This window comes from Catharus ustulatus, chromosome 17 (genome assembly GCF_009819885.2).
Source record: "Catharus ustulatus isolate bCatUst1 chromosome 17, bCatUst1.pri.v2, whole genome shotgun sequence".
Classification (NCBI taxonomy): domain Eukaryota; kingdom Metazoa; phylum Chordata; class Aves; order Passeriformes; family Turdidae; genus Catharus; species Catharus ustulatus.
Window position 1 is genome coordinate 8059117 of NC_046237.1, and position 25385 is coordinate 8084501.

General features: G+C 42.3%; 1 protein-coding gene across 1 annotated transcript; it reads right to left on the reverse strand.

The window, feature by feature from the left end:
* Positions 1-740: 740 nt before the first annotated feature.
* Positions 741-25331, reverse strand: RPRD1B (regulation of nuclear pre-mRNA domain containing 1B). The gene is made up of 7 exons (XM_033075290.1): positions 25085-25331; positions 23531-23660; positions 22388-22521; positions 16365-16477; positions 14509-14635; positions 13263-13438; positions 741-3224 (listed from the first exon to the last, which is right to left on the reverse strand). Exons 1-7 carry the CDS (start codon positions 25233-25235, stop codon positions 3075-3077), a joined length of 981 nt encoding a protein of 326 aa, XP_032931181.1. The 5' UTR covers positions 25236-25331; the 3' UTR covers positions 741-3074.
* Positions 25332-25385: the final 54 nt, after the last annotated feature.

The window sequence follows — 25385 nt, forward strand, 5'->3', positions numbered from 1 at the left end:
CTGCTTACACAGCAGGGAATGCACACCAGTACACTGAGGTACTGAACTGCAAAGGCAGCTGCCTGACAGTCCAGTATTTTTGGAGGCATTTGTTCTGGTTCTTAAAAAAAAAAACAACAAAAACCTGATTTGCAAAGGCAAGGAAGGACAGGCACATTTATGTCTTTGAAAACCACACCTTAGTTCCTGCAACAACAGACAAAGGGGGTTTTCACTAGAGGAACCACACCAGCTCCCTCCTGCTCCCACAACACTGCTCAGCCTTTGTGAAAGCAGTGCTAAATATAGTCCCTTTAAGGGAAGATTTGTAAATCAGTATAAAACATAATCCGCTTTGCAGATCCTCTCCAGGGCATATGAAACAATCACTGTTTGCCCACAGAGGCTGTTGCAGACTGGTTAATTGAAGAACCCCTCCCCAGAACACCCAGAATTAACTCCCAGGGCAGTGTGGAGACCCCCAAAGCTGAGAGGCTTCGAGCACACTGACCCTGCTGGAACAGCAGCTCCTGGTGCTCATGCAGGGAGGCACCTTCCTTCCATTCCAGGTTTGGCTTTTATTTGTATTTTTCCCAGACTAACAACTGACACATCCTACAGAAATCCCCCATTTCCACTCTGCATGGAAAACTGACACAAGGATCTCCCCAAGTCACTGCCTGGGCTTTAGAAGGGTAAAAAACCCCAAACAAAACCCACAGGGTGCCAGAGCATTGAGGAAAGAAGTAAGGACACTACTGTTGAATGACACCCTCTTTATTCAAAAATAGATATCTATGAGACATTTCAGAATATACTGCTGTCAAATGGCAGCCTATATGTCTAAATTAATTCCTAAGTCAATTAATATACAGATTTAAGCTTTTGTTAAAAAAGACACACTGTGGGGAAATCTGTTTAACCTTCAGAAAATGTCACCCAGTTCACCAGATGCCCTTTGCCCAAAAAGTAAAACAAATAAAATTAAAAACCACAAGAGTTCATTTAAATTAAGCAAAATAAAACACACGCATATATTCGAAAAAAAAAAATCAAAACATTTCAATTAAAAAATAAACAAAACAGACAGACAACTCTTTCACAGATCTGCCCAAAACACAAACGTGAGATGCCAACACATTTGTCTACATCAGTTTTTTGACAGCTTTTGTCCTATAATGGATACACATTCAATCAATGCTCAAAATAACCTGGTTTAACAGCCTCAGGGTAACTCTGTGAGCTGAATCGGGATGGAAGAGTCTTTTGGTTTCGGTTCTTGAAGTTTGGTGTTGTTTTTTTTGTTGTTTGTTTTTCATTTTTGGCAAAAGCAGAGAGAATGTACAATGCTTAATCTAAAGTCTGGACCATAAAAAGGCTGCACAGTCAAAGTGACTCAGGGAACGCATAGTTCTGCACTGGAAAAATTCCTGTAAACTAAAGAGAAAAAACATCTGTTGGCTGGGCAGTGAGGGTGCAAGGAGCATAAAAAAAGGACAAAAGGAAGTGTCAGTAGGAAAAGGACGTGAGCTTCTGAACAACTGAATGATCAAAAGATGCTGTGGCGTTGTTTGCTGTACCTGAATGCTGACCGGGCTACTGAACAGCCTGCAAAATAAATTAACGTGGAGCAGAACAAGCTTTGCATTTCTGCATTTTCTTCTCCTGGCTTTGACACCAGCTCAAGACCACAGGGAGGCACAGAGAGAGCAAGAGCATCTCAGCTCACTTCAGCCTCTGTCTTACAAAACCTGTGTTAGCAGATCAAGTGTCTCCAGAAACAGAACCTGTTTTACAGTGAGAGGTACTAAATTTAAACAGAATTGTATCCAGATTGGAATGGTTCAGTGATCAGAGTCCAGCTTGTCACACCTAACACACAAACTGAAATGTAACTACACCCCTGGCAGCTAAAACACTAGCCAGCAACATAATGGAATTAAGAGCTTTTAAAATTTACCTTGTTTTTTTACACTTTTCTTGATTATAAAAATCAACTCACAATCTGTGACACAAAATTAAGTACATCCTTCTAATATCTACATGCATGGACAGGGTACATGTGCATACAGGATATATGCATATATATGGGTCTATTTTCTATATAAATAAATATTTATACCACATTTAACTTCTGTGCATCAGACAACTTCACTAAAGCTATGGAGAGTTTGTATTGTTGTATTTTCAATGTAACCATCCTGAGAGCAGAACTAACAGCGCCTGTCACAGGAACAGCAGCAGCTGCCACACACCATTCCAGCCTCTCAGGTCACTGAATCAAAGCTTCCATCACCATCTGATTTCATATAATGAAGAGGAAAAATGTGGTATAAATCTAAGGTAGCTAGAACAAAATTTACTTCCACTCCCACTTAGGTAACATCCAGTTCTGCTTTGCTCAGCACAGTGTAACTTATGAGTCTACCTCTAATTCACAAGGAAAAGCTGTTTATTTTTATTGCCTGTGACTTCAATTTACATCCATGCCAAATGGGAACTACCTTCACATCAGGCCACAGCATTATGAGGAACTGCAGGTTTAGGAAAACTCTTTCCCTGTACCAGTGCTGAGCAGATGCCCTCCCCTGACGCCGCTGTGGCACAGGACTCACGTGCACACACATCCCTACGAGGCCCACGAGCCATCCCACTGCTCCCAGAGATGGGGCTCAGAAACCCAATTAAAACAGATGAGACTTATTCAAAAATAATAAAATATTTGTACAGAGGGAAGATGCTGCATGGCCAACCTTCCTCTGGAAGCTTCCCAGGTATGTGTGTCTGTGATTCGTGATCTTTGTGGGGGTAACAAGCGCTAAGAGTAAACAGCAACTAAAGAGTACAGGAAAAGATGAGAGAAGTTTGCCTAAACAGACCAACCCCACTCCCTTCAAGCTCACAAAACTCACTCCTCTTCCTCCCCTCACTTGAACCAGTGTGCACAGAGAGGGTGAGTACGAGCAGCCAAGAGGTTCAAAGCAGGGTCTGCAAGTTCCTTCCTACTGCAGATCTTGGAAGACTGGACTTCCAGCTGACACCAGAGTCTTCTCACTTCTGCTGGTAATAATGAAAACTGGGACACAGGGTTTGTTCTAGTCTGTTGAAAACAGGTCCCCAGCAGATGGCAGAGGTGCCAGACCTCCTGTGACATTGGGCAGCAGTGACAGGTCTGGAAGGCTCTGGATGTGAGATTTCAGCTCCTTGCGCACTTGGGTTACCCGAGCAAGCTTCTGTTTATACTCCTGAGGGAAACAGACAAGAGAACAAAGATTAAGCGCAGGTTAATTAGCAGTGCTGTTAGTTAAACCAGGAGTATCTTCCAGGTGAGGACTCACAGAAGGTGGCCAGGCCTGGTGCTCTGAGCAACTGCTGGCATGACTGCAGACCCTGCCATCTGCCCCAAATCCACAGCCTGCTGACAGGCTCTGGCATCTCTAAAGTAATAACCCTGCCCTGCCTTACCAATTTTACATGTAAAATGTCCCCAAACCAGCACACACTGGGGCCTGATTTGAGAGAAGTGTCAGTGCACAGCTGCTTTAGCCTTGTGCTCTTCCCCAAATACTGACTCCTAGCTGCTGCCAGAATGTTCATCTGACACCCCTCCACTGCCAGAGGCCACAGGCTGAGGGACACCACAAGTATTACTATGCTGCCAAAATGCTCATTGCTTTCAAACTTGATCAGTTTTGAACACTTAATTAATCCAATTTCCCCTTTCAAGTCATTAAATCAAACCCAAGTTTTGATTGTCAAGGAGGGTTCACATTACAACCCCAGCAGCTGTGCTGTGAGACTGGAATGGCAGGGACACCATGGAAACACATGCAGGACCGCTGAATGTAAACCAGGGAAAAGCACATCCACACTGGATACAGACACTAAAATCTTCAGGATTTTATTACATAAGGAAAAAAAGAGCAAGTTAAAAATCTCCAAAGAGGAAAGTTGCGGGTGGTTTTTCCACAAATGAGGTCTGGACTGAGTAGAGAAAGTGCAGTAAGAAACCCCTATCCATGTGCAGAAACTCCCCCAGCTCCCAGAGACACCAGTGACTTGTGCTCATAATAAGGAGAGAGAGGAGTTTGGACCCAGAAAATGGAAGAAAGAACAAACTAACTGTAGCTTGGTCAATTCTGGTGAGAGGTCACTTAAGAGCAGCCCAGCACACATCCAAGTTGTCCAACAGAGAAGATTAAAGACTGTATGAAATTTTCAAAGCTTTGTGATTCTACAGATTCATGTAACAATCACAGAAGACAGCAACTGAAAACTCCAGTAGCACATTTTTTTTTTAATGTGCCAGTCTTTGCTCAACTACATGTGGTCTACTTTTCATGGCACCTCCAGAATGCAAGAAACAATGAGCTTAAGGAAAAAAACAATACAGAACAGACTGTCACACAGCCAGCTAAAATATCAATTTACTTTTCATTTCTTAATTACTTGGCAAAGAGAACAGAAGTTTTTATCTCTGAAGATCAAATGAAACTAGGCACATGTTTAATCAAAACATCTTTCTGAAGAGTTTACAACTTTAATCCAGACTTTCTAACCTTCTCAGTGATGGAAATTCTCTTCACCTTCTCCAAACATCAAAGCCCAGCAGTTCCTGTGGGGTTACAAGCAAGGATTTTACACTCTCTGTGTTTCATTATTTTGAATTAGAACAGTGAGAGCAGCCGTCAATTGCAACAACTCCCGATACCCCTGCAATGGCTGTGTAAGTGTATCCCATAAATTTCCTGCCAGCACCAAGCAGGAATGTCTTTTAACAGCCTATTTCAAACTTCAATCCTTTATGAGGCTCAGGGAGTTAACATAACCAAACACTTCTGTTAACATACAGGATATACAGTGAAATAATCAAGTCCAAACAAAGCCTTCCCAGCTCCATGAACTGCAGGGTGCTGTTCTCATGCTTAGAGAACAGTAATTTAAAAAAAAAACCTCAAAGTGCACACATTTATTTTGTGAGGATTTGTCTTGTTTTAATGAAAGACAGAATCAGGACCAAAAAAAGAATGCACCCACGTTTCTAATCACACTCCTTTGGGAATTTTTAAAGAGAGAAACAAGTTTAGAAAGTCATGGGATGAAGACAGAGAACAAAAACAAACCCCCCAGATTCTTTAGCATTAATAGAGAACAGCAGCAGATAAAGAGGGATGCCATGGAGTCACAGCATTCCTACACTTGGGATTCTGCTCCAAAAGAACATGGGAGCCAATCCTGGGGAAAGGGAGAGAGTGCCCCAGAGTGCTCAGCTCAGGGCTGGCACATCCCCAGGGCTGGAGGCAACACACCAGCTCCTGCCCACACAGCAGAGACAGCAGGAACACCTATTGAGCTCTTCTACTCCAAATGCTGGCACAGAAAAGGTGGAAGAGGCTGGACTTGGAGAGCCACAGAAGACCATCTTAAAAATATTTTAAAATCAATAATTTAGGCCATTGTCAGGAAGTGATGGATATCAAGCCAGGAAAGAATGAACAGCATTTCCTCATCAAGAATGCCAAGCTGTCAAGAGAGAGTATCAGCAGGTGTTCCTTTTTTCTGTAGTAATTCCCACTAAAGATAGGAACCAAAAAAAAAAAAAAAGGCCAAGGCAGCTGGCAAGTCCTCCAGGTCTGATAAACAGGCAGTGAAGATCAAAAGAAGTTGCAAATGCCAGGCATAAGCCAAGAAAACACCTCAAATATGGCTTGAATTGCCAAGATTCACACAAAAATATGTGTTTATGAATCCACATAAAGCAGTTATGCAAAACCAGGTACAACCTCCACAGAAAGACTAATGTCCTGCCATTTTCAGGGCAAAATTGATGGGGTGACCAGGAGCCATCACTTCTCATGGACAGTGAGGACTGGAATGAGATGGTTTTTGAGCTGAAGATGATTTGCGTGACCATTCAAGTTATATTAGATGCAAACAACATTCCTTCCTCACCAGAGCTACTTAGGGGAGGGAGAATCTTGCCAATGGCCCAGTTCTCATAAAACACATTGACAAATGAAAAACCACCAAGATGTGTCCAAACCACACTGCTGTTGGCAATTCTTCTGCATACTAACAGCACCAACCTGCTTTCAGATTCACAGTTAACAGTTTCAAGTGTTGAGGAAAATATTGCTCTTAGCATGTCCTTATTCTCAGGGATACTCTGCATTGAGGGCTACAAAGAACACTGAGTTATCAGAAATAGCATCTCAATTTGGAGAGACTTTTGTATGTATATGATGACAAAAAACAAACACCAAGTCACTTTCAGAACCATATTCCTTTGAATTCTAAGTAACTCCCCTGATTAATAAGTAAATGCAAGTATTATCTAGTCAACACCAAAGGTCTAATTTTTTCAGTTTGTTTTGTAATTACCTGTTAAAAAACAAACTGAAAAAATAAGAGAAAAAATTCCTCACAAGGAAAAGGCAGCAACAGCCCCCAAACCACTAAAAATTGGCTCAGAAAAACATCACTAAATTCAGGAATGGAAACAAAGGGAATAATCCAGAAATCAAGATTTCCAAGAATAGATGAATACTTACTGGATACACATCACAGAGCATGGTAGAAAACTGTCTGCTCCATGCTTAAACCCTCTCCATCCCTCTGGGCCTGAGATGCTGTGCTGACTCCTGACAGAGCTGTCAAGGAGTGGAGAGCCCACGAGCCAGAGCTGGGACAGGGAATGCTGGCTGCTCCCCTCAAGAATGCACAGCAGAGACATGGAACCCCCTTCCAGCTTGAGGGCTTCGCTTTTTCCACATGTTCCTGCCACATTCTGCAACACAGAACTCTGGAAGCAGGTTTTATGGGAAACCATGTTATTCATGTAGCCCATGGCATGCCTGGAAACTGCACCTTGCAGATTTTTTCACAAGGTCCTTTCATCTCATGAAACTGAACAACACAAAGTCCAGTTAAAATGAGCTGCTGCTTTCCAAGGCCTACGTTTGTACTCTGTGTCAAGCTAATTGCCTCACTGCTCAGTAGGCTTATATTAAGATTAATAGTATTTGGATGCTATTTGCTTTTTTTAGACAAAATAATGAGATCTCTGCTGTAAGCAGGAGTTTCAGGATGACAGAGGAAAAAACTGGCACTGTGCCACACGGATGCTTTTGCTAATCAACATTTCCTTTCGGTGCATGGCGTTCTACATCCTCAGTGGCCAAAAGAATTAGATACTCAGTCCTTGAAACAAATGCAAAATCAGAATTAACCACTGCTGAATGAAGCTGACAGAGTGTTTCATTCCAAAGTAGCCGTGCTTGAACATTATAGAACTAACTGTAATCAACATGACAGGAAATTCATCCTGAGCACTGCTGCGTGGCCTGGTTCACCTTGTCACGTTTCACAGCACAGATTTCAGTTTATTTTGGCTCAGAGTGTGCACTGGACACGTCCTCTCCTGCACAGGGTCGAGAAGGAACATGCTGTAAGTCATCACAGCAATTGCATCTACTGAAAAAACATCAAGCTAAGCATTAATGAGAATTTGGAAAGTGAATAGGAAGAGCAGCTGGTCAGGTGCAGTTTTGATATGATGCAGCTTGAGCCAGCTGTAAGAAAGAAGACCACAAGCCAGGGGGAAAATACATCAGAGGCTCAGCAGAAATTTGGAGAGCATGTAGTGAAGTGAGAGGTCTGACAGCCATGGGACTGCATATTCTCTCTTTAAAAACATTAAACACACCACAGTACTGCAGCAGATTGATTAGGTATTCCTTCCCTTCTGCTCCTTGCCACTTAACCTATGCAAAGTACTTTCAAAACAGACTAGAAAAAGAACAGAAAGGAAAACTTCTGCCATTCCACAAGCTCATTGTATCAGAATCCTCCTCAAAAGTAAAGTGAAACCAAATGCCATGGTGAAGCCAGGTTTCCTCATTCTGCAGCAGCACTAAACCACAGCAAATCTGAAAGATGCTATCTAGGAATCAGAGATTGAATGATGTATTTCCTTACAGAGTCTTCAGTTCATTTTCAGACCTTAAACTTGCTCAGTCTTGCTCTTAAATTTGACAAGGTTTCTCTTTCTTCTGTCATTCATCACACTTCAGCAGAGATGGTGCTTCCGCTCCTGACAGAATCACACGCTCTCAAACTACAACTCGTTTCCTTGCTCTCCTCTTTGTTTAGGACAACACAAGAGGCAGCAGTAGAGGCCTCCACAGAGCATTTCTCCAGCTGCTGGGAATGCCTCAACCTCTGCAACGTTCAAAAGCTCTCAGAAAAAGCCCAGGTTGCTGCCACTCTATGATAGACACAAATCATCATTTAATTTGCCAAATACCCTTACAGAAATAAACATTGAGGGGGGTGCATTTGATGTTCACCACAAAAATCAACATCCAGGGCACAAGCCAACAGCTACATATTCAGCTCTCCAAGCATCTTAATACTCTTCTAGCTAAGAGAGTCATACACTCATTCATTTCAGCAAAATGCATAAAAACATTGTATGTTAATATTGTAGTATTTTTATTCACTTTCATTGTTTAGTATTATTTTATTTGCAGCACTACTGTAATTATAAATATCTACAAAGTGGAGGAACTGTATCTTTTCACTGTACAAAGAAACACAGCTGTTGCCTCGAGCCATACACGGCCCGACAGACCCACATTCCCTGCAGCTGTCAGCTCACATCCCTACAGAGCAGCCTGTGCTCTTGTCCCACCCAGAGGCACCAGTGGCTCACAGCTGGCAGGACTGGTGCACAGCTTGCCCCACCAGTCACCAGTTTGGTCCTCACCAGTCACCCAGGTCTGACAGTGTCTGGATGCTCCAAGCTCAGGATCTCCCTGCCAGGGTTGCAGAGCCAACCCCACTCTGCTGCTTCCCACAACTGCTCCTGCTACCTCACACATGTCAAATACTGACCAAATTTTGTTTCCTGGCAGGAATCCTAAAATTTCATCTCCTATTTCACTGTCTAAACCACTGAAATGAATATACCACACAACCCAAGAATTCCTGTCTGAGGGAAGCAGCAGCCACAAAGCTGCGACAAAGCTGTGCCAGCAGTGACACACTCCACAGACCCAGGCAGTGGAAGCAGCACAGCAATAAATTGCCTATTAACCCACTGAACTAAATTGTATTTCAAGAAAATGTGTGGTGCTGGGCAGTCCAGAAAACCTCAAGTGAGAATGCACTTCATCCCTCAGAGATGCATTATCAAAGAGGGTTTGCAAATTTGTGTGGGCACAGCATTAACACCTTATTAAAGGTGCCTTGAAGTCATGAATATTAAAACCCACAAACATCCAAAAACCCCCAGAGCTCTCAGCAGGACTCTAAGTGACAATTTTTCAGCTGCAGCCAAGAGTCAGAATATTTCCCCTAAAGTGGATCTCAAATACAGTATGCTCTTTAGATTTATAGCTGCAGACATGTAAACACACACTTATTTGAGCACACACACACTGCCTATGCTACAGTGTTCCTCGTGCCACCTTTCCCCAGCACAGATACAGAAGGTGCGTGGAAGAATTGCCTTCACCAACTGCACATCAAACCAAAAATTCTGAATGCACAATCTTCTATTTTTCTGCCTCTTGTCCCCATCAGATTAAAACAACCCTCCCTCCACTCACTCTAGGTTTCTTACTGTCAGTAGTTATTTCAGGTACCCATGAAACTTCTGCACAGTTTACCATTTCCTTGCACTACTTTTCCTTGCTTCTTCCAGTCTCATCTGTTTATCTGACTTCATTTTACAGCTGCCTGGTACACCAACATGGGATGTTCTCCCCACTGCATTTCCATTTTACACAAACTACTTCCCCAGATTTTTTCTCCTTGCCTGCCATGCATTCCAGAAGAGTGCTCTGACTTCAAAAGACAATTCTCCTTGAAGTTCTTCAGGCTCAGGTGCTAGAGGACAAAAAAGCCTCCCCATGTACTGAGTACTGATTGTGCTCAGTAATTGTAATGGGACAGCAATGGCCAAAAATAACAAAAATCAGGAAATTTCTATTTTAAGTTCAATACTACTGTGAGATACAAGGACACATCTCATTCTTATAGAAACAACAGTTCCTGGTTCTATACCTGTCTGAATGTGAATTTTATTTCCTGTCATCTGCTATTGTGAATGTCCAGGCCACCTCTGATCTATCCCAGTCACGGAAGATCAAACAGCAGCTGCAGTACCAAGCCCACAATTGGTACTTTTAAAAGAAATTCAGCATTCAGCTGCTGAATGAAGTATCCCCCATATGTTTGAAGAAGTTAACATGAGGAAATACTTACCTTTGAAAATACATGCCTTGTTATAGGCTTTTTAGTATCAGTTTGGGGCCAGCTGATTTTACTGACTGAGAGAATTAAAGAAAACCTACCTTCTTAAGTGCTCTTACACTACAGCCAAATTACCACAATACCACTTCCAGGATAAAGGAATCCTAATTATTACACTTCAATTTTTTTCTATTGCTACCCTAAAAGCAGAGTTTGTCCATATGTTATGATCTTCAGGCTTTGTTCCAACTTTCTCCCTTCAAATCACCAGTGCTTTTCCACCCCCCACTGTTTTAATCTTTACTCATGCCAGCTGTATCCATGCTGATGTTTAATTCCTTTCCAAAGCCATGTTCCTCAGCAGTGTCCCTCAAACAGCCTTACTGCAACTGGTGACAAGAGCTGTGTCACAGGGGTTTGACACGTGGAATATTCTGAGCATTAGCCCACAAGGCAGAGATACACTGAGTTTATGTATGTTTTGATAATTTGCTGTTTCATGAGACAACATTAACAGGATTAGTAAACAACTGCAGCTCTTTAGACCACAAAAGCTGCTTTTCAAAACAACACAGGATTAGCTACTTTCATTGCTATCACAGTGAAAGACTTTGCGAGTAAATAAAATACAAAAAACATCCAGGGTAATTTCCAAATTAGGTATTTGTATCTCTTAAAATACAGCCCTGACTTATTTCTCTCAGAAGCCTCTCTTCCCAACCAACAGTCTTGGCTAGATGAGGATGGTGAAATAAACAATCCAGCTTCTATCCCAACACACCCTCTCAATCTAAGTCAAGAAACTTGGAGCACAAGAGGAAAAACTCAAAGTACCAAAGATTCTGCAAAAGATACCTCAAGAGACCAAAGCCTATAACAAGTAGATATGCAAAATTAGATTGTTTTAAGTTATTTTCTCATTTCAGACCTTGCCTGAGTAAATGTTTTGGTTTTTTAATACATTTTTAATTGCTACAAGTTTCAGATCCTTCTAGTAAAATGCTTATTAGCACTACAAAGAAAAATCCAGGCTTATCAATAATGTGAGAACATCAAAGACTCAAACAAAACTGATAAGCAGATCTGCCCTGCTTTATCTGTAACCAGCATCTTCCACTGTTTATTAACCCTCTACAAGGGCAGAACAATGGAACACTGTAATCAGGCAACATCCCTCACTGAGGTTTGAGAGCTGACACGAATATCAATTGTGTCTCATGTTCACTGCTGGAGTGGCATTTCCTGCAACTCTGTTTAGACTGCTACAGCACTGAGGCCACCTTGTCTGGCAGAACGACAAAGATGCCAACCTAAACAGACATTTAATAAAATCCTAATATTTAAATAGGATCATTCTTCATTTTCTAATGTAGTGATGCATTTACACCTATCAGTGAGCAAGAACCCTATCCCATTGCCATCAGCAGAATTACTATCATTAACAAAGCAACTCAGCCAGCAAAACACTTAATTTTCAGGGTTATATTTCTGCCTCTGCCAGTGTTCATTTTCAAGTAACAGTTTTTACCAAAAGAATATTTTCCAAACAAAAATCGTCCACAACTGTCACAACACTTCAGTTAATGCATTAGAAATTTTAATTTCATGTTGTCATTATAGATTTCTCAGTTTCACATTCTCAAACTAACTCAAAATTATAAATTTTTCTAGGCCCTTAAAAACATTATTGTGCAGCATTTTGCTACTTATTTACTGCAAACAGTAGTACATCTATCATTTATGTTTATTTTTTACATACACACAGGTGTCCTTCTTTAAGCAAGAAAAATCCCAAAATCTGAAAAAGACTTCCACAGAAAATAATTCAGTCGCCAAACAAGATTTAGTTTCATGACATCATCTGTATCCATTCCTAAAACTGTTTTTTCTGACTCAGTCATAAGACTGATGCTATGCTTGAAGAAACTCAGTCACAAGGCATTGAGAAACTCCAATATAAACACAGGCAAACACTCCAAATGAATTTTATCTGGGAACAAAGTTGCCGAGCTATCAGAGGATGAAGTTTTGCCATGAGAATAAACAGAGACTGCAATTGCTGCAGCTCAGTCTCCTTCCAGGAGATTCTGTCCTCCACATCCCCTCCCATCCCACCCCGCAGCAGCTGCTCATCACCAGCACCGCGGTGCAGAGAAGCCTTAATGTGCCGCCAAGGGGCGGTTTAGCAGATGGCAGAGTGACATACAACCACAGTCATTAATTAAACTCCTTGCTAGTCCCACAACGTGCTTCTGAAAGAACTTCCATGGAGAAGGTACGTTTTGGACAAACAGCTGTAAACAGCTGTCTGCACACCCTCTAATGCTGGGCAGAGCAGGGGGGCTCAGTTCAGCCCCAGGCTGTTTTGGGGTCCTGCCCTCCCTGTTCAAAGGAACTGCACAGGAAGCACAAGTTATTGTCTTTCACTACCAGCCCCATTTACACTGCACCACAGAAGCTGTGGGTATGTGGCTGTTAAAGGATGCAGAGTAGAAGATCTGGCTTAAACTGCTTCCCCTAAACAAGCAGGGGCTCAAGAGGCAGATGAAGGACACCTAGCCATCAGGAAATAACAAAAAACCCAAGTAGAATAAGAAAAACTCAGCTAACTATGCCAAAGTAAGGTTAATTTTTTGACAAAGGGCATGTCATAACAAAATACACCATGTGTTAGGCAAGCCTATTTTTCTTTAAGAATTATAGAGCGCTGGGCTATCCAGGTGCATTGAAACATCTAGACTAAACATCAGAACAGATTTACACTCTCCAGATACAACACTGCTTTCCTACCCGTTTTACTCCAAGTGTAAAGACAACTAGAACTTAGACAACCTAAAACCAAAAGTAAAGATAACACCTGGAATGAAATGTAAAGGTAAGACCTGGAATCACATAAAGATAACAGTGGGAATCGTGTAAAGATAACACAGGAATGTGTAAAGATAACAGCGGGAAGAAACCCGGAAAACCTCGGGCGAGCATTTGATGAGCTAATTGTTTTGCCAGCCCCGGTAACAGGCACTCACCTCCAGCTTCTTTTCCTTCTCCATGAGCACATCCTTCTGGTTCTGGGTGTACTCGATGAGCATCCGTGCCAGCTGGCGCCGGTCCTCCAGCTCGGCCGCCAGCCGCCCGTTGTACTCGGCCAGCAGCAGACACGCCTCGTCCACCGTCTTCGACAGCCGCTCCGCAGCCTCTTTGTCTGCGTGCAAAAGCGTTGGGTGATTTAGAGGACAAAGTTTAAAACTTCCAATTGTTGACAGAATGGCTGCAATCCATGAGCCGCAGGCACAATAACATCTTGTTCGTAAATATACCTCTGGTTTGACAGGATAATAAGGGCTGTTATCACAGGGATACACAGGAAATAGGACACACACCCTTTGTGGGCTGTATTTTTGACACTGACATAACTGCATTTAATCCTGGCACAGGTATCACTGAAAGCAGGGATATACATCTATGAATAGTAAGCCTCTATGAATAGGTTAATTAAAATATTAGGAAGTACCTTCAGGTAAACAAATCTACATTTAAACACCACATGCACTTGTTAATTCCCCTTATATATGAGTAATTTCACGTGTATTGACACAAATCTAAGAACTGCACACAGTCCAGTCGGACACTGTAAGAATACACCACGAACAGCCAAATAAGTGGTAATTCATAATGAGTTCTAAATTAAAACTACCTCCAGGAACAAGAGTCAAATCAGTTCAAGTACTAAATGTTTCTATTAAAATTACTTTTCAAATGCAATTGCAAAAGTTAATTTAAACAAAGACTGACAGATTAATGGGGGTAGCAATTTGCCTTTCCCATAGCAATCAAGGAGCACGTGTGTACTCAGCAGTCTGGTAGAACTCAAAAATATATCAATCAAGGACTATGTGTGTACTCAACACAGTCTGATAAAATTTCCAGATATATTAACAGTTGAGGTGTTCAAAAGCAAACACATCCACTTGAGAACTCTGGCCTAATTTCCTTTATATTCTTGCAAAATGGTGATGATGCTCTCAAAGTACCAAAGCCTCAATCCAAGGCAGAAAAAACAGAAGCAGCTATGTAAATTTAATCTTCAGTGTTACTCCACAGGATTGCTATCTATTAACTACCCGGAACTACAAAGCAAGGACACAAAAGCAGGAATTCATTCCACCATACATTGTGATTATTAAAAAAAAAAAAAAACCAAACAAACCAAAAACCACTTTGATTACTAAGTTATTCTTTGGACCAGTGTTCATTTATCTTCCACTCTCATACCTGTAATTTTCTCCAGTAATGAAACATCTTGAACTTCCTGAGGCAGGGAAGCAATTTTTTGCCGCACTGTCGCATCTCCTGACGCTGCATTTTCCAGGTCTTGTAGGGCTTTGATCAAATCCTCAGTCTACAAGTGAGCCAACAGTAAAACCAGGTAACCTTAACCACATCCAGCTCACAGGGATGTGGTCACTGCAGAGGAGCTCACCCACCTCTAAAAGGCACTGCCCAGGGAATATTTTCTTCATGTAATTTTTAAACCTAACACAAGGAGTATTCATTGAGTTTACACTATCCCAGTGTACAGCTCCTCCTGCATAATTACAGCAGGCTCGTCCTTTTCAAGACTCTGCAGTGGGAAACTTCTGAGCCAATTAAGAAAAGTGATCATTTAAGATGTAGCTGAGTAGGACATGACCACACCAGTCAGAGAACCACCAGCCCTGTGTGCTGCCTCCAGCTGGGACTGAATCTTCCACCCAAGTATTCCTGACAGTCTCTTTTACTCCCTGCAGTGTACAGGCACCTTTTTGTTCTGTTCCAAAGCTGCATTCTGACAGAGCAAAAACATCCAGCACCAAATTTCCATCAGTCCAAACAACACTGTATCAGATTTCCATCATGACAAGGTTTAGAATTCTGTAACTTGTTACTGACTATAAACTCCAATGATGATAAAAGCTCTTCCTAATAAAGCAAACCTTGAAATCTGATTTTGCAAAGCCATGGCTGTCCTCACCCAGCTCTCTGCAAGCACACAGCTTTCTGCAACTGAACTGGGCTCCTGAGTGTGCCCTCAGCTCATCTCTCAACTGGCTTTAGTGCGCTGGGCAAAGATGTGTCAATCTGAATTAACTCACTCAAAAGGCATCCAAACTTTAAAAGGACGAGGACAGCTCTAGGAGGACCATTCCTGACATGTTCTATTTCCTTCTTGCTCAAAAAAATTTAAACAGAGAAACTCCCTGAACAGAAAGAACAAAGTGTTGCTTTTTAAAAAAAAATCCTGGAAGTAGGGAGGTTTTTGAAACAGAACACTAGGCTCATAAACAAAAGCACTGATTTTTAAACTAATGAAAACACTGACAATTTTTAAATAAATATTTTCTTAATCTGAAAAACAAAGAGGTCCATTACCTAATATTTACTACTTCCCTGCAAACGGTTTCCAACAGTAACAAGAGAAACCATAAGCTGCAAGGCATCTGGAGGCAAAAACAACAAAATTTTCACTTATTTCTGTGACAACTGTTATTTATTTTTATTTTGCAATGTTTACAGTTTACCAGATGGATGGTGTAATTTTGTATCCCCTTCAAATAGGCTCTGGGTTAGCATATGTTCATCCTGTAGCCTCAACTGGCTGCAATGATTTTCTATTTAATTTCAAATATTTCCTCATCAGTAACATGGAGCATCTAAAGTCTTCCGTGCTGCTTTTCCTACCAGCTCCATACAAACGTAACAAATATTGTGCTTTTTAATAACTTATGGAAAGATATGGCCTACAAAAGAAAATTGTGTATTAACTGTTCACAGCTTTAGGTTTTACAGGTTGCACATTGATTTTAAAAAGAATTTAAAATATGGCTTGCTTTTCTAGCAGTCTTTTGAGATTCTTTCCTGGCAGCACTATTCAAACCTTGGGTTAGACTACCTGGAATTGCTCAGAAGTGACACACTATTGGAGCAGGAAAAAGGAATCTGTTGCATTTCTCATGGACTTCCCAACCCCAAACTGCATCTGGTCACTGAACCCATTTCACTTGTTGTCAGCTCCACCTTGTGGCTGTGACACAGGGGAGGTGGCCATAAGGCTTCCAGAGCTCCTCCCAGCCTCAACCCATTCCACATACCAGCAGTGGCCCAGCACTGGGGTCTTGGGGTGAGTAGCTCCCAGGGTAATCATCATCTTCCTCCTCTTGTATTTGCTGGAAAGTTCTCTTTAAAGACTTCTTCTCCTCTGCAACTGAAGACATAGAAACAACTCATTTGGATGCCAGATCTGCCCACCTTAACGAGCTCTACTTCAAAGAATCACACCAGATGGATGCTCTGATGATTAAGCCCTCTAGGGAGTGACCATAGCTGGACTTTAATGTTGGCATCATATTCCAAACACTCAAATGCAAAAGAGTAATAAAATATTGATATTTTCCCCCCCCCCGCCCGTATCTCTGTACACGCCAGCCTGAGGGTACATGAGCAGTGTGCACTTCCTATGTGTTTGTCTCCTACAATGAAAGGAGGAAAGGCAAATGAACATGCTATTTGTCAATAAATTACAGATTTCAACCCCCAGATGCTCTGGTTAACACTGAGTGTACAGGTGAGGATTTCTATCAGTAGAAATGAAGCATTGATGTGAAGGTATGTAAGGACTGAAGAATTTCAAGTTATCCTTTGCACCAACTGTACGCTCACTGTGGTCCCACAATCAACACAATAGCTGCTGGTTATTCAACCTTCCACTCTTTCATCAAAATGAGGGCTTCAGGACAGTTCTGTGAAACTACAACTCCAAGATGTGACAGCAATAACAGCAAGGGCAAAGCATGAGTTGATCTCCAAGCAGGTAACCTGCAACACTTCAGAAACAGGGATGTCATAAAGCAAGACAGCATTGGTTAAATGAACCTCAGCATGGCAAACATTAGCTTGAAAGGGAAGAGAGAGTTTATTTAAATGAGTCACAAGTCATAATGAGCCCTTTGATCCAGCCACAGAACATTCAAAAGAAGGTAGATAATTTTTCAGACTTGCCACCAAAGATAATAAGATACAAGGTAATTTGTAAGAAATCTTTGGACAGTACTAACATCTATCCAAGATAATAATGGAGTTCAAGAGCAGACTCTGTATATACTTGGATTCACAGGAAAAGCCAAGATCACTCAATTTAAAATAAAACCAGATTGTCCCATTCTAACGGGGAACCAAATAGAAAGGTCTGTCCTTCAATGCAGAGTTTTGCCTGCCTTGTCAAGTGGGACATATGAAAAAAACTTCATTCTAATGGTGAGAAACCAGAGGAGCTGTTACATCCTGCTTGCTGGGGAAAGAGCTGAATGATCTCCCCACAGACAAGCATGTCTGGCAGAGAACAGACTCAATGGAAGGCAAACCAGCACACAAAAGTTACCCTAAACCAAAGGAATTGTTGATGTTTGATAGAACAAAGCTACCCAGGCTAGAAAAAGGACAGCTAATTATTGTATGTATCCAACTGATGTATGAGTGCTTGACAATCTGACTGACAAGCCAGTAAGGCACCAGATCAACAAGGAAAACAGCTGCTGCCCACAGAGGTCTGCAAGAAAAAGGAGTTGGGTTGAACAGGAGATGAGCAGATGATAAAGTGGCCAAAGAGAGCATTTAAAATTACCCAGCCCAACAGGTCATCAATATTTATCACTTGTATGTACTTATCATAAAATAATTAACCAACAGAGGATACACATGAGCCAACCAACAGATGAATGCATGACCACAGCGATCACACAAGTGAAATTAAATTGAGAGCTGGGATTCAAATTGCTAAAGAGTTATTCCTGCTGTGTTGCCAACTGGTCTACCACAAGACACAGCATTACACTTGCTCACCACTCTGACACAGAGGATTCAGAATTCATTGAATATTCCATCTGAACAAGGCCAAGTGAGTCTGACTGGAATCACTCTGAAGTCAGTGGTGCTGAGAACCTGCAAACCTAAGTACCAGTCACTGGAAAATTCTACAAACACTATCCCAATTTCATCAAAATAGAAAAAAAACCCCTATACTTGTTTGCAAACCCAAGAGCATATGGAGCAAAAGGATTCCTGAAAGAGAACAGAAGCAGAGCACAGATTATAATACACCCTGCTTGGATAACTTAAAAATCTGCCAGACAGAAGTAATTTAACCATCACAGTCTACACTAGCAAATCCAGCCAGAGAAGGGGAAAATAAGCAGTGAGAACATCCAGAACTGATCAGAATGTAATACATATCCAAAACAATCAAGATATCCTTGTACCACCTTGACATGGACATAAAGAAGACAGAAACCCCAATGAAGTCAGCTCTCCTGCTTTGCTGTGCTCTTCACAGAAACTGAACTACTCCTGAAGTCTGCAGAGGGCAAAAAGCACTCTCCGTTTCTCCAAAACCACAGACAACTGCTCTCCTAACAGCTTTGCAGTGACACTCCAGGATGTTGTTACCTTGCTGTTGCAGAGTCCACAGACACTAGCAAAAATATTTCTGCACCAGCTTTTACACTACAAAACATCTCTGCTGGCTTGAGGAAGGTTGCAATGCCAAAGGCCTTGCTGACAACTACAAACTCTCCCTGTCAGATGGACACCTGAGAGATCTTCCCAGCTCAGGTGCTCACTTTTTTGTTCTCAACTCTTGATGCCTGTTCAGAGGTAAACAAGCTTCTAATGAGCCATCACCCCCTTCAACAGTTCCAAACCCTTCTCTCTTTGGGGGCAGATTACTTGTGGTTGCTGAAGTTCTCATTACAATAAATACTTGTTGGCAGCCTCTCCTAGGGTGAGCACAACTGGAGCTGGGCTGCTCCAAAACCATAACTAGCCCTGTGTCCAGGGTGCTTTTATTTCATCTACCCTCAGAAGCCTTCCTGCCTGCTCTCATCTCTGTTCTTCCCTGTATTTTAATACAGGTCTGACTTTCTGTACCAGAATTTGCAACATAAACACAATGAAAACAGTCAGGGAGCAGCTCGGTTCTGTGTTAAGAGTGACACACTCCTACATCACAGCACATTCAAGGACCTTCTTCAACTGCTTGTTACAGAGACAACAAAAAGAAAACACATCAGCTATATATATCAGTTGTATTTCCTGAAGGGTTTCACATCAAACCTTTAAGACCTAGTTTTTCCAGTCTTTGAGAGAAATGGGCAGTTTTTTTCTTCCCTATTGCTTGTGAAAAGAAACAGTCTAATAAAAATGAGATAACTGAGAAAGCAAATGCAAGCTTAATGAATACATTTAGAGATAAAACAATGTATCAATATTCAAAAGCTCATTTCCATGCATATGCATATCCCCTTAAGGAACCCCAAAGACTAAAATCTGGTAGCCAGCTGCACCACTGAGCAGTCAAACCAGGGAACACAACGCTTAGAAAGGGCTAGTTGTCTGCCCCTGTGCCTCTCTGAAGGGAAATCAGCTCTGCTCCACAGCAGGAACTCAGCATGTGCAGACAACTGAATTGCAGTGCATTACCCAAGGCCTTGCTACTCACAAAACAAGAAACAAACTGTACCACTGAAACACTCATTGATGAGCTTTAAAGATTTATTTCCTCACTGATACAGCACTCCACTGCATTTTGGCAAGTCTCACAATTCTAAGTGGTGCTCTCAAGACAAGCAGAGCCATCCTTCTCAGACAGAAGCATCCACCAGCCCAGGAATTTAAGATACTGCAGTATGAAAAACAACAGAACTACCCACACTGACCCATTGCCATACCTCGAGCTGAAGAAAAGAACAATTGTCATCCCAGCACCAGGTGGTATCAACAGCACCAGATGCCCTTAAGGAGCTCCAACATTTTAACAGCACAGCTTGCACCAATCTACAGCCACTAACATTGCTCATTTCTCAGCTGTGTCTACCTTGGGAATCCACAAACCCAGAATTGGTTTTGGAGGAGTACTGGACTATGGTTTTCCACATTTATGACAACTGTTTGATCTGTAAACTGGGACACCTTAATCTCCATCTTCCTCATGTTCACCTGTTTGGAAATGGAATACAGTAACCATAAAAAAGCCTTCTGCAACTCACCAGAAACTCAAACACCAATTTATCTCAGAAATCCATAAAACCCCCAGGTGAAACTAGCTCACACCATCAAGAAGCTAATTTACACACACCAGTCAAAGCATGAAAAAATCCACAGGATAACTCTGCTAAATTTTTCCAATTTCTTTTTGACCATGAATTGACAAGGCAGTAACATTCATACTCATGAAAAGGCCTGAACTTTCCTTCAAATAAAAGATACTACATTAATATCTCTAATTACCCAGGCAAAAACTAAGTTTCTTGCCAAGTGAAGCTGTGCACACAGCAGTTCTTAAAGGGCTTGTATTCCCTTACTCTGCTTCCCACAGACAAAGATCTGTTACTCTTAGGAAGTTTGGTTTTGTACAAATGTTTTTAAGTTGAGAAGACGACAGTAGCAGAAGTGGTTGATACCTTGAGCCAAATGCAAAGGACACTGAGCCACAGCTGGCTGCCAGATGACCAGGAAATAACACATGGTGTCAATTATCAGTGCCTTTGGATTCAAAGTTAAACACTGTGCAACAGTTACCCAGGTACACTAAATTAAAGTTCCAAATCCTCAGTTAATCAGATCAGGGTTATCTGGAGTATAAATTCTGGCCTTTGATAACACACAGGTGCCTCATTCACCCAGGCAAGAGAAACCCCAGTATGAGCCAGTTCATGCAGAGACTGTTCACCTTCACCCCTCAGAGCACAGACTCCCTCTGTCTCCATACAGATGGGACAACCCCTTTAGTCAAGGCAGTTTGGGGAAAAAATTGCAAAAGTAATCTCCCAAAAGGTTTAACTCAATCAGGGGCATGTGGAAGGGCACTGGTGTGAGCTGCTAAAGCATCCACCCAGCAGTCCTGCCCAAAGCAGTGTGTGAAAAAGCACAAAGCTACAGCCACAGATGTTTTCACATACAGATCTCATTTATGCTCACATCTTCATATTAATTCTACACTAAATACCAACTCAATCAGACCTTCTTTTCACCACCTAAGAATGGTATAAGAGCCTTTTACTAATGACCAAACTTACTCTCTCACACCATCAGAACTCTGTGGGGAATAGAAAAAAATATGACCAGAGCAGCAGTGGCATTCCAGCTCATTTGAAGACAATGACACTTCATAGAATGGCTTAACAGAAGGGACCTTAAAGGCCATCATGTTCCATCTCCTCCACCATGGGCAGGAACACCTGCCACAAGACCAGCTTGCTCAGAGCCCCATCCAACCTGGACACTTCTAGGAATGAAGCACCCACTTCCTTCAGCTGTAACATGGATAAATATCCCCTTAACCAGAATACTCTTGATTTTTAATGACTCTCACCTTCCATGGTTTAGGTTTCCCACTGCTCCCTTCTTTCAACTGGAGCACTACAAGTGAAACACCTCCAAGTGCTATAGAAGAGGCAAGATCTACCAAACCAGTAAATCAAAGCACAGTAAAAACACAAGGCTCATACTCAGTTTCTCACAGGTCTCATGCAGTAATAACGTTATACCTGTGATGTTCTAATGATATTAAATTATGCAAAGTTAGAGTTTTCTCCAAATGACATCAGCTGATGTAAGAAAAAAGTGACCAGACAAGCTTCCAGACTTCAATTACTCAAAACTCCTTGCTGCATCATAATAAAATACAGTAACTATGGAAAACAAAACAAATATGAGAATGAAAGCACTAACATTGAATAAAACACTCTAATAACCCAGCTAAGCAGCCTCAGAGATACAGAGTGGGACACTTGACTTGAGGTGGACACAATAGCTCCCTGCATGACTGACTTGCTTTCACCCCAGAAGGCAGCCCTGGAGCACTGTATCTGCACAAGCAGAAGCAGACATCACAGCCAGGTAAGCTCACTGCCAGCCCCAAGGCAAAGGACAGCACACCTGCAAATCACAACTGAGAGTTTAATGAAAATCAGACTTCTCAACACAGTCCTGAAGAATCTCCATGACTAGGTCTAGCAACAACTCAACTAAACAAGCCTAGAGCTCGACTCCTCACAGCATTTCCAGTGAAACATGCACCAATTTAAAAACAAAACACACATGACAAGCAAAATGCATTCACCTTTTGTTTGGGGGCTGTTGGAATCTTCCATAGACAGTTTGAGCTGCTGGATGAACTCACTGCCATACACACTCCTCTCCTGCCAGATGTTCAGCAATCGTTCCAAGGGCTTCTTGCAGCCCTCGTCTGCTTCTCTGTTCAAAGATTAGGACATCATTACAGTTCAGCTGATCAACACTCCTTATGTTTTCATATTCCAAACTGGCAGCTGCACTCATTGCAATATGGGAACATTTGGAGAGAATCTTGCTCATACTGTCTGAGACACTGTGCAAAACACACTTGTGGCCAATTTTCCCCTTTATTTGACCTAAAGATTGACTGGAAGTGCCCCACCATTCCCACCTCAAAGTAAGGGCAGAAAAGCTGTGAAAGAAAAAACTTGCTATCGCTCACAATTTGCAATAAGAGTTCATAAAAAACCCTGAAGCTGCCAAATTTACCACCCTGAGTATTAACTTTAAACATTGTTTCAGCCAATAACACCCCAGTTAAAACCAGGTTGATTGGATCATTAGGCACTTAAATGCACTCAGAATGTGCTCTGACAGAACAAATACCCAGAGCATTAATGTCGTTTAGCTGAGATAACTGGATCTATTATGCTGTTTAGACACAACCTTAACTAAACAACAGTGCATTTGTGATAAGATACTGGCTGCATCGCTTCTTCCCTTTCAACTAGGAAATTCTTCCTTCCTCCAGCAAGGTTATTACTGACCAGGTAACACACAAAGAAACTGCTCAAACCAGGAGGTTGGTGAGAATCTAGTGACCCAAAACATCAGCCCTTTTAAGTCATTTGACAATGGGGCAATCATTCATTATGTGGCTTTAATAAACACACCCAACTGTTCAGTTCCACTGCCCATAAATAGATCTGACAGATGTTTATGTAACAATTGAAATGAAGTCCATAGGAGCTGCAGGTAGAGAACAAACATGTGAAAGACTGGTTCACACAAAGTTAGCCATTTACACTGAACAGTCCCCAACCACAAAGCAGCCAGGATCCAATCTCTACTACAGAGAAGATACAAGCACCTCCTAAACTTAAAAAAAACAAAACTCAACTGAATTAAGCATTGAATAACAAGAACACAAATCCCTAGAAAAGAAAGCTGAAGAAATACAGCAACATACCTGGCAACATGAGAAAATGCATCCACGAGAACAGACTCAAACTCTCTGGTAAATTCAGGACCTTTCCTCTTACTGTTCTGGATGACATCGTTTGCTAAATACAGGAAAGTAAGTTTCCTACTTGACTTTGCTGAGAAAGGAGAAAAAAAGAAAAGAAAAAAGGAAAAAACAAAAAGAGAGTTTGCATTTATTTCTCACTTCTTTTACCTGGAATCCTTAACAGTGCTTACAAAGATGTTTTTAGATTTGCAGTCTAAAAAAGTTTTTCCATGTTACCAAAGGAAATCAGGGGCTTTCAAGTCAAGTAGTTCTCAATGTCCTCACTTCTGCCCTGTTTTAATTAATTCATAAACATGAGTTTAATGCTTTTTGTGCACAGTGACACCTCAACTCTGAAAAACCAATAAATTTTAAACACAAGTAAAACAGGCTGTTCTAATCCATCAGCACATTAATAAAAGAATTAGTTTATTTTTCATTAATTAACTTCAGGAAAACTACTTGAATAAAACAGTGTAACTCAGAACTGAGTGAAACTGTAGGAGAAAACTATTGTGGAAACTCAAAAATTTTCCAAGCAATGCTTCAAACATCAAATTTCTTCAATACACAGTTTTCCTATTTTGACACCACCAGTTTCTATTTCAATATGGCCAGAACTGGGGAGTTTCACTGTTCTCCCAAGCAAAACAACCACAAACACACAGAAGGCAGAAAACAAAGGTGCTTATTTCCACAACAGGGCAAACGCAGATCGTCCAAAAACTCATGAATAAACTACAAACAACAGAAACTAGCAATCACACAGAAAATAGCCCAGCTGCTCCAAGGGCCTCACAGTGCTGGTGCCCGCAGGGGAATGGTGACACTGGCAGACAGGGCATCCACACAGAATCCCAGAGTGGGCTGGGCTGGAAGGGACCTTAAAGATCAGCTTTTCCTATCTCCTGCCATGGGCAGGAGCGCCTTCCACTAGGCACTGGCTGGATGAAGCCATCTGGGAAATTATCTTTTGTTAATCTACAAGAAAAACACGCACAAAATACTCCTGGATGATAGTACCAAAAAGTTTTATAAACTTCTACAGCTACTTTTTCTTTGCTTATCTCCTCTCACTAGTTCTATAACGGATGAGTTGTACCAATCCAAACCCAAAATTTAAAAACGGTGCTGAACAGCTAAAGCACTTCCAAGGGAACATAATTCGTACATCTCCTTTTTAACATCCAAACCGCCCGCCCAGAGCTGAGCATCTTCTCTCACACAACCCTCACTTGGCTGTGCCTCCATCCACTGCCTTCCCAAAACCGCCGCCGGTATGACCGGAATACACACCCCTCACACGTGATATTCCCCCCGAAGTTTGGTAAACAACAACAACAACAACAGCGGGTAAACAGCGCCCAGGCTCCCATAAACTCCAGAGCACCAACTTCTCCCGGTGCCGACCCGCCAGGAGGAACCGGCCGCGCTCACCGGCAGCTCCGCGGGCGGCCCCGGTACCTCGGGGCGGGGGCTGCCAGAGCGGCCTCCGCCGGACAAACCTCCCCTCACCTTTGCGGAGCTCCCGGTGCCAAACGGCGACGATGGGCCCCGCGTGCTTGCGGTGGTGGATGAGCCACAGCGAGAGCGTCTGCACGCTCTGCTGCGAGTTGCTCAGCTCCGACAGCTTCTTCTCCAGCGCCGACTCCGAGAAGGAGGACATGGGGCCGGGGCTGCTCCGCCCGCGGAGGGGGCGCGGCGCGGCCTCACCGACAACAACCCGCCGGGGCCGCCACCACAAGATGGCCGCCCGCGCCCTGACCCCGCCGCGGGGCGAGGGGCGGCATCGTACGGAGCGCCGGAGGGAGCCGGG

Excerpts from the sequence above, each read along its gene's own strand:
- RPRD1B (XM_033075290.1), bottom strand. The coding sequence starts at position 25,235 with ATGTCCTCCTTCTCGGAGTCGGCGCTGGAGAAGAAGCTGTCGGAGCTG. Across the intron at positions 14,636-16,364 it reads CCAGTGCTGGGCCACTGCTG|ACTGAGGATTTGATCAAAGC; the intron begins GTATGTGGAATG and ends GCTCACTTGTAG. Across the intron at positions 3,225-13,262 it reads AGAAGGAAAAGAAGCTGGAG|GAGTATAAACAGAAGCTTGC; the intron begins GTGAGTGCCTGT and ends TGTTTCCCTCAG.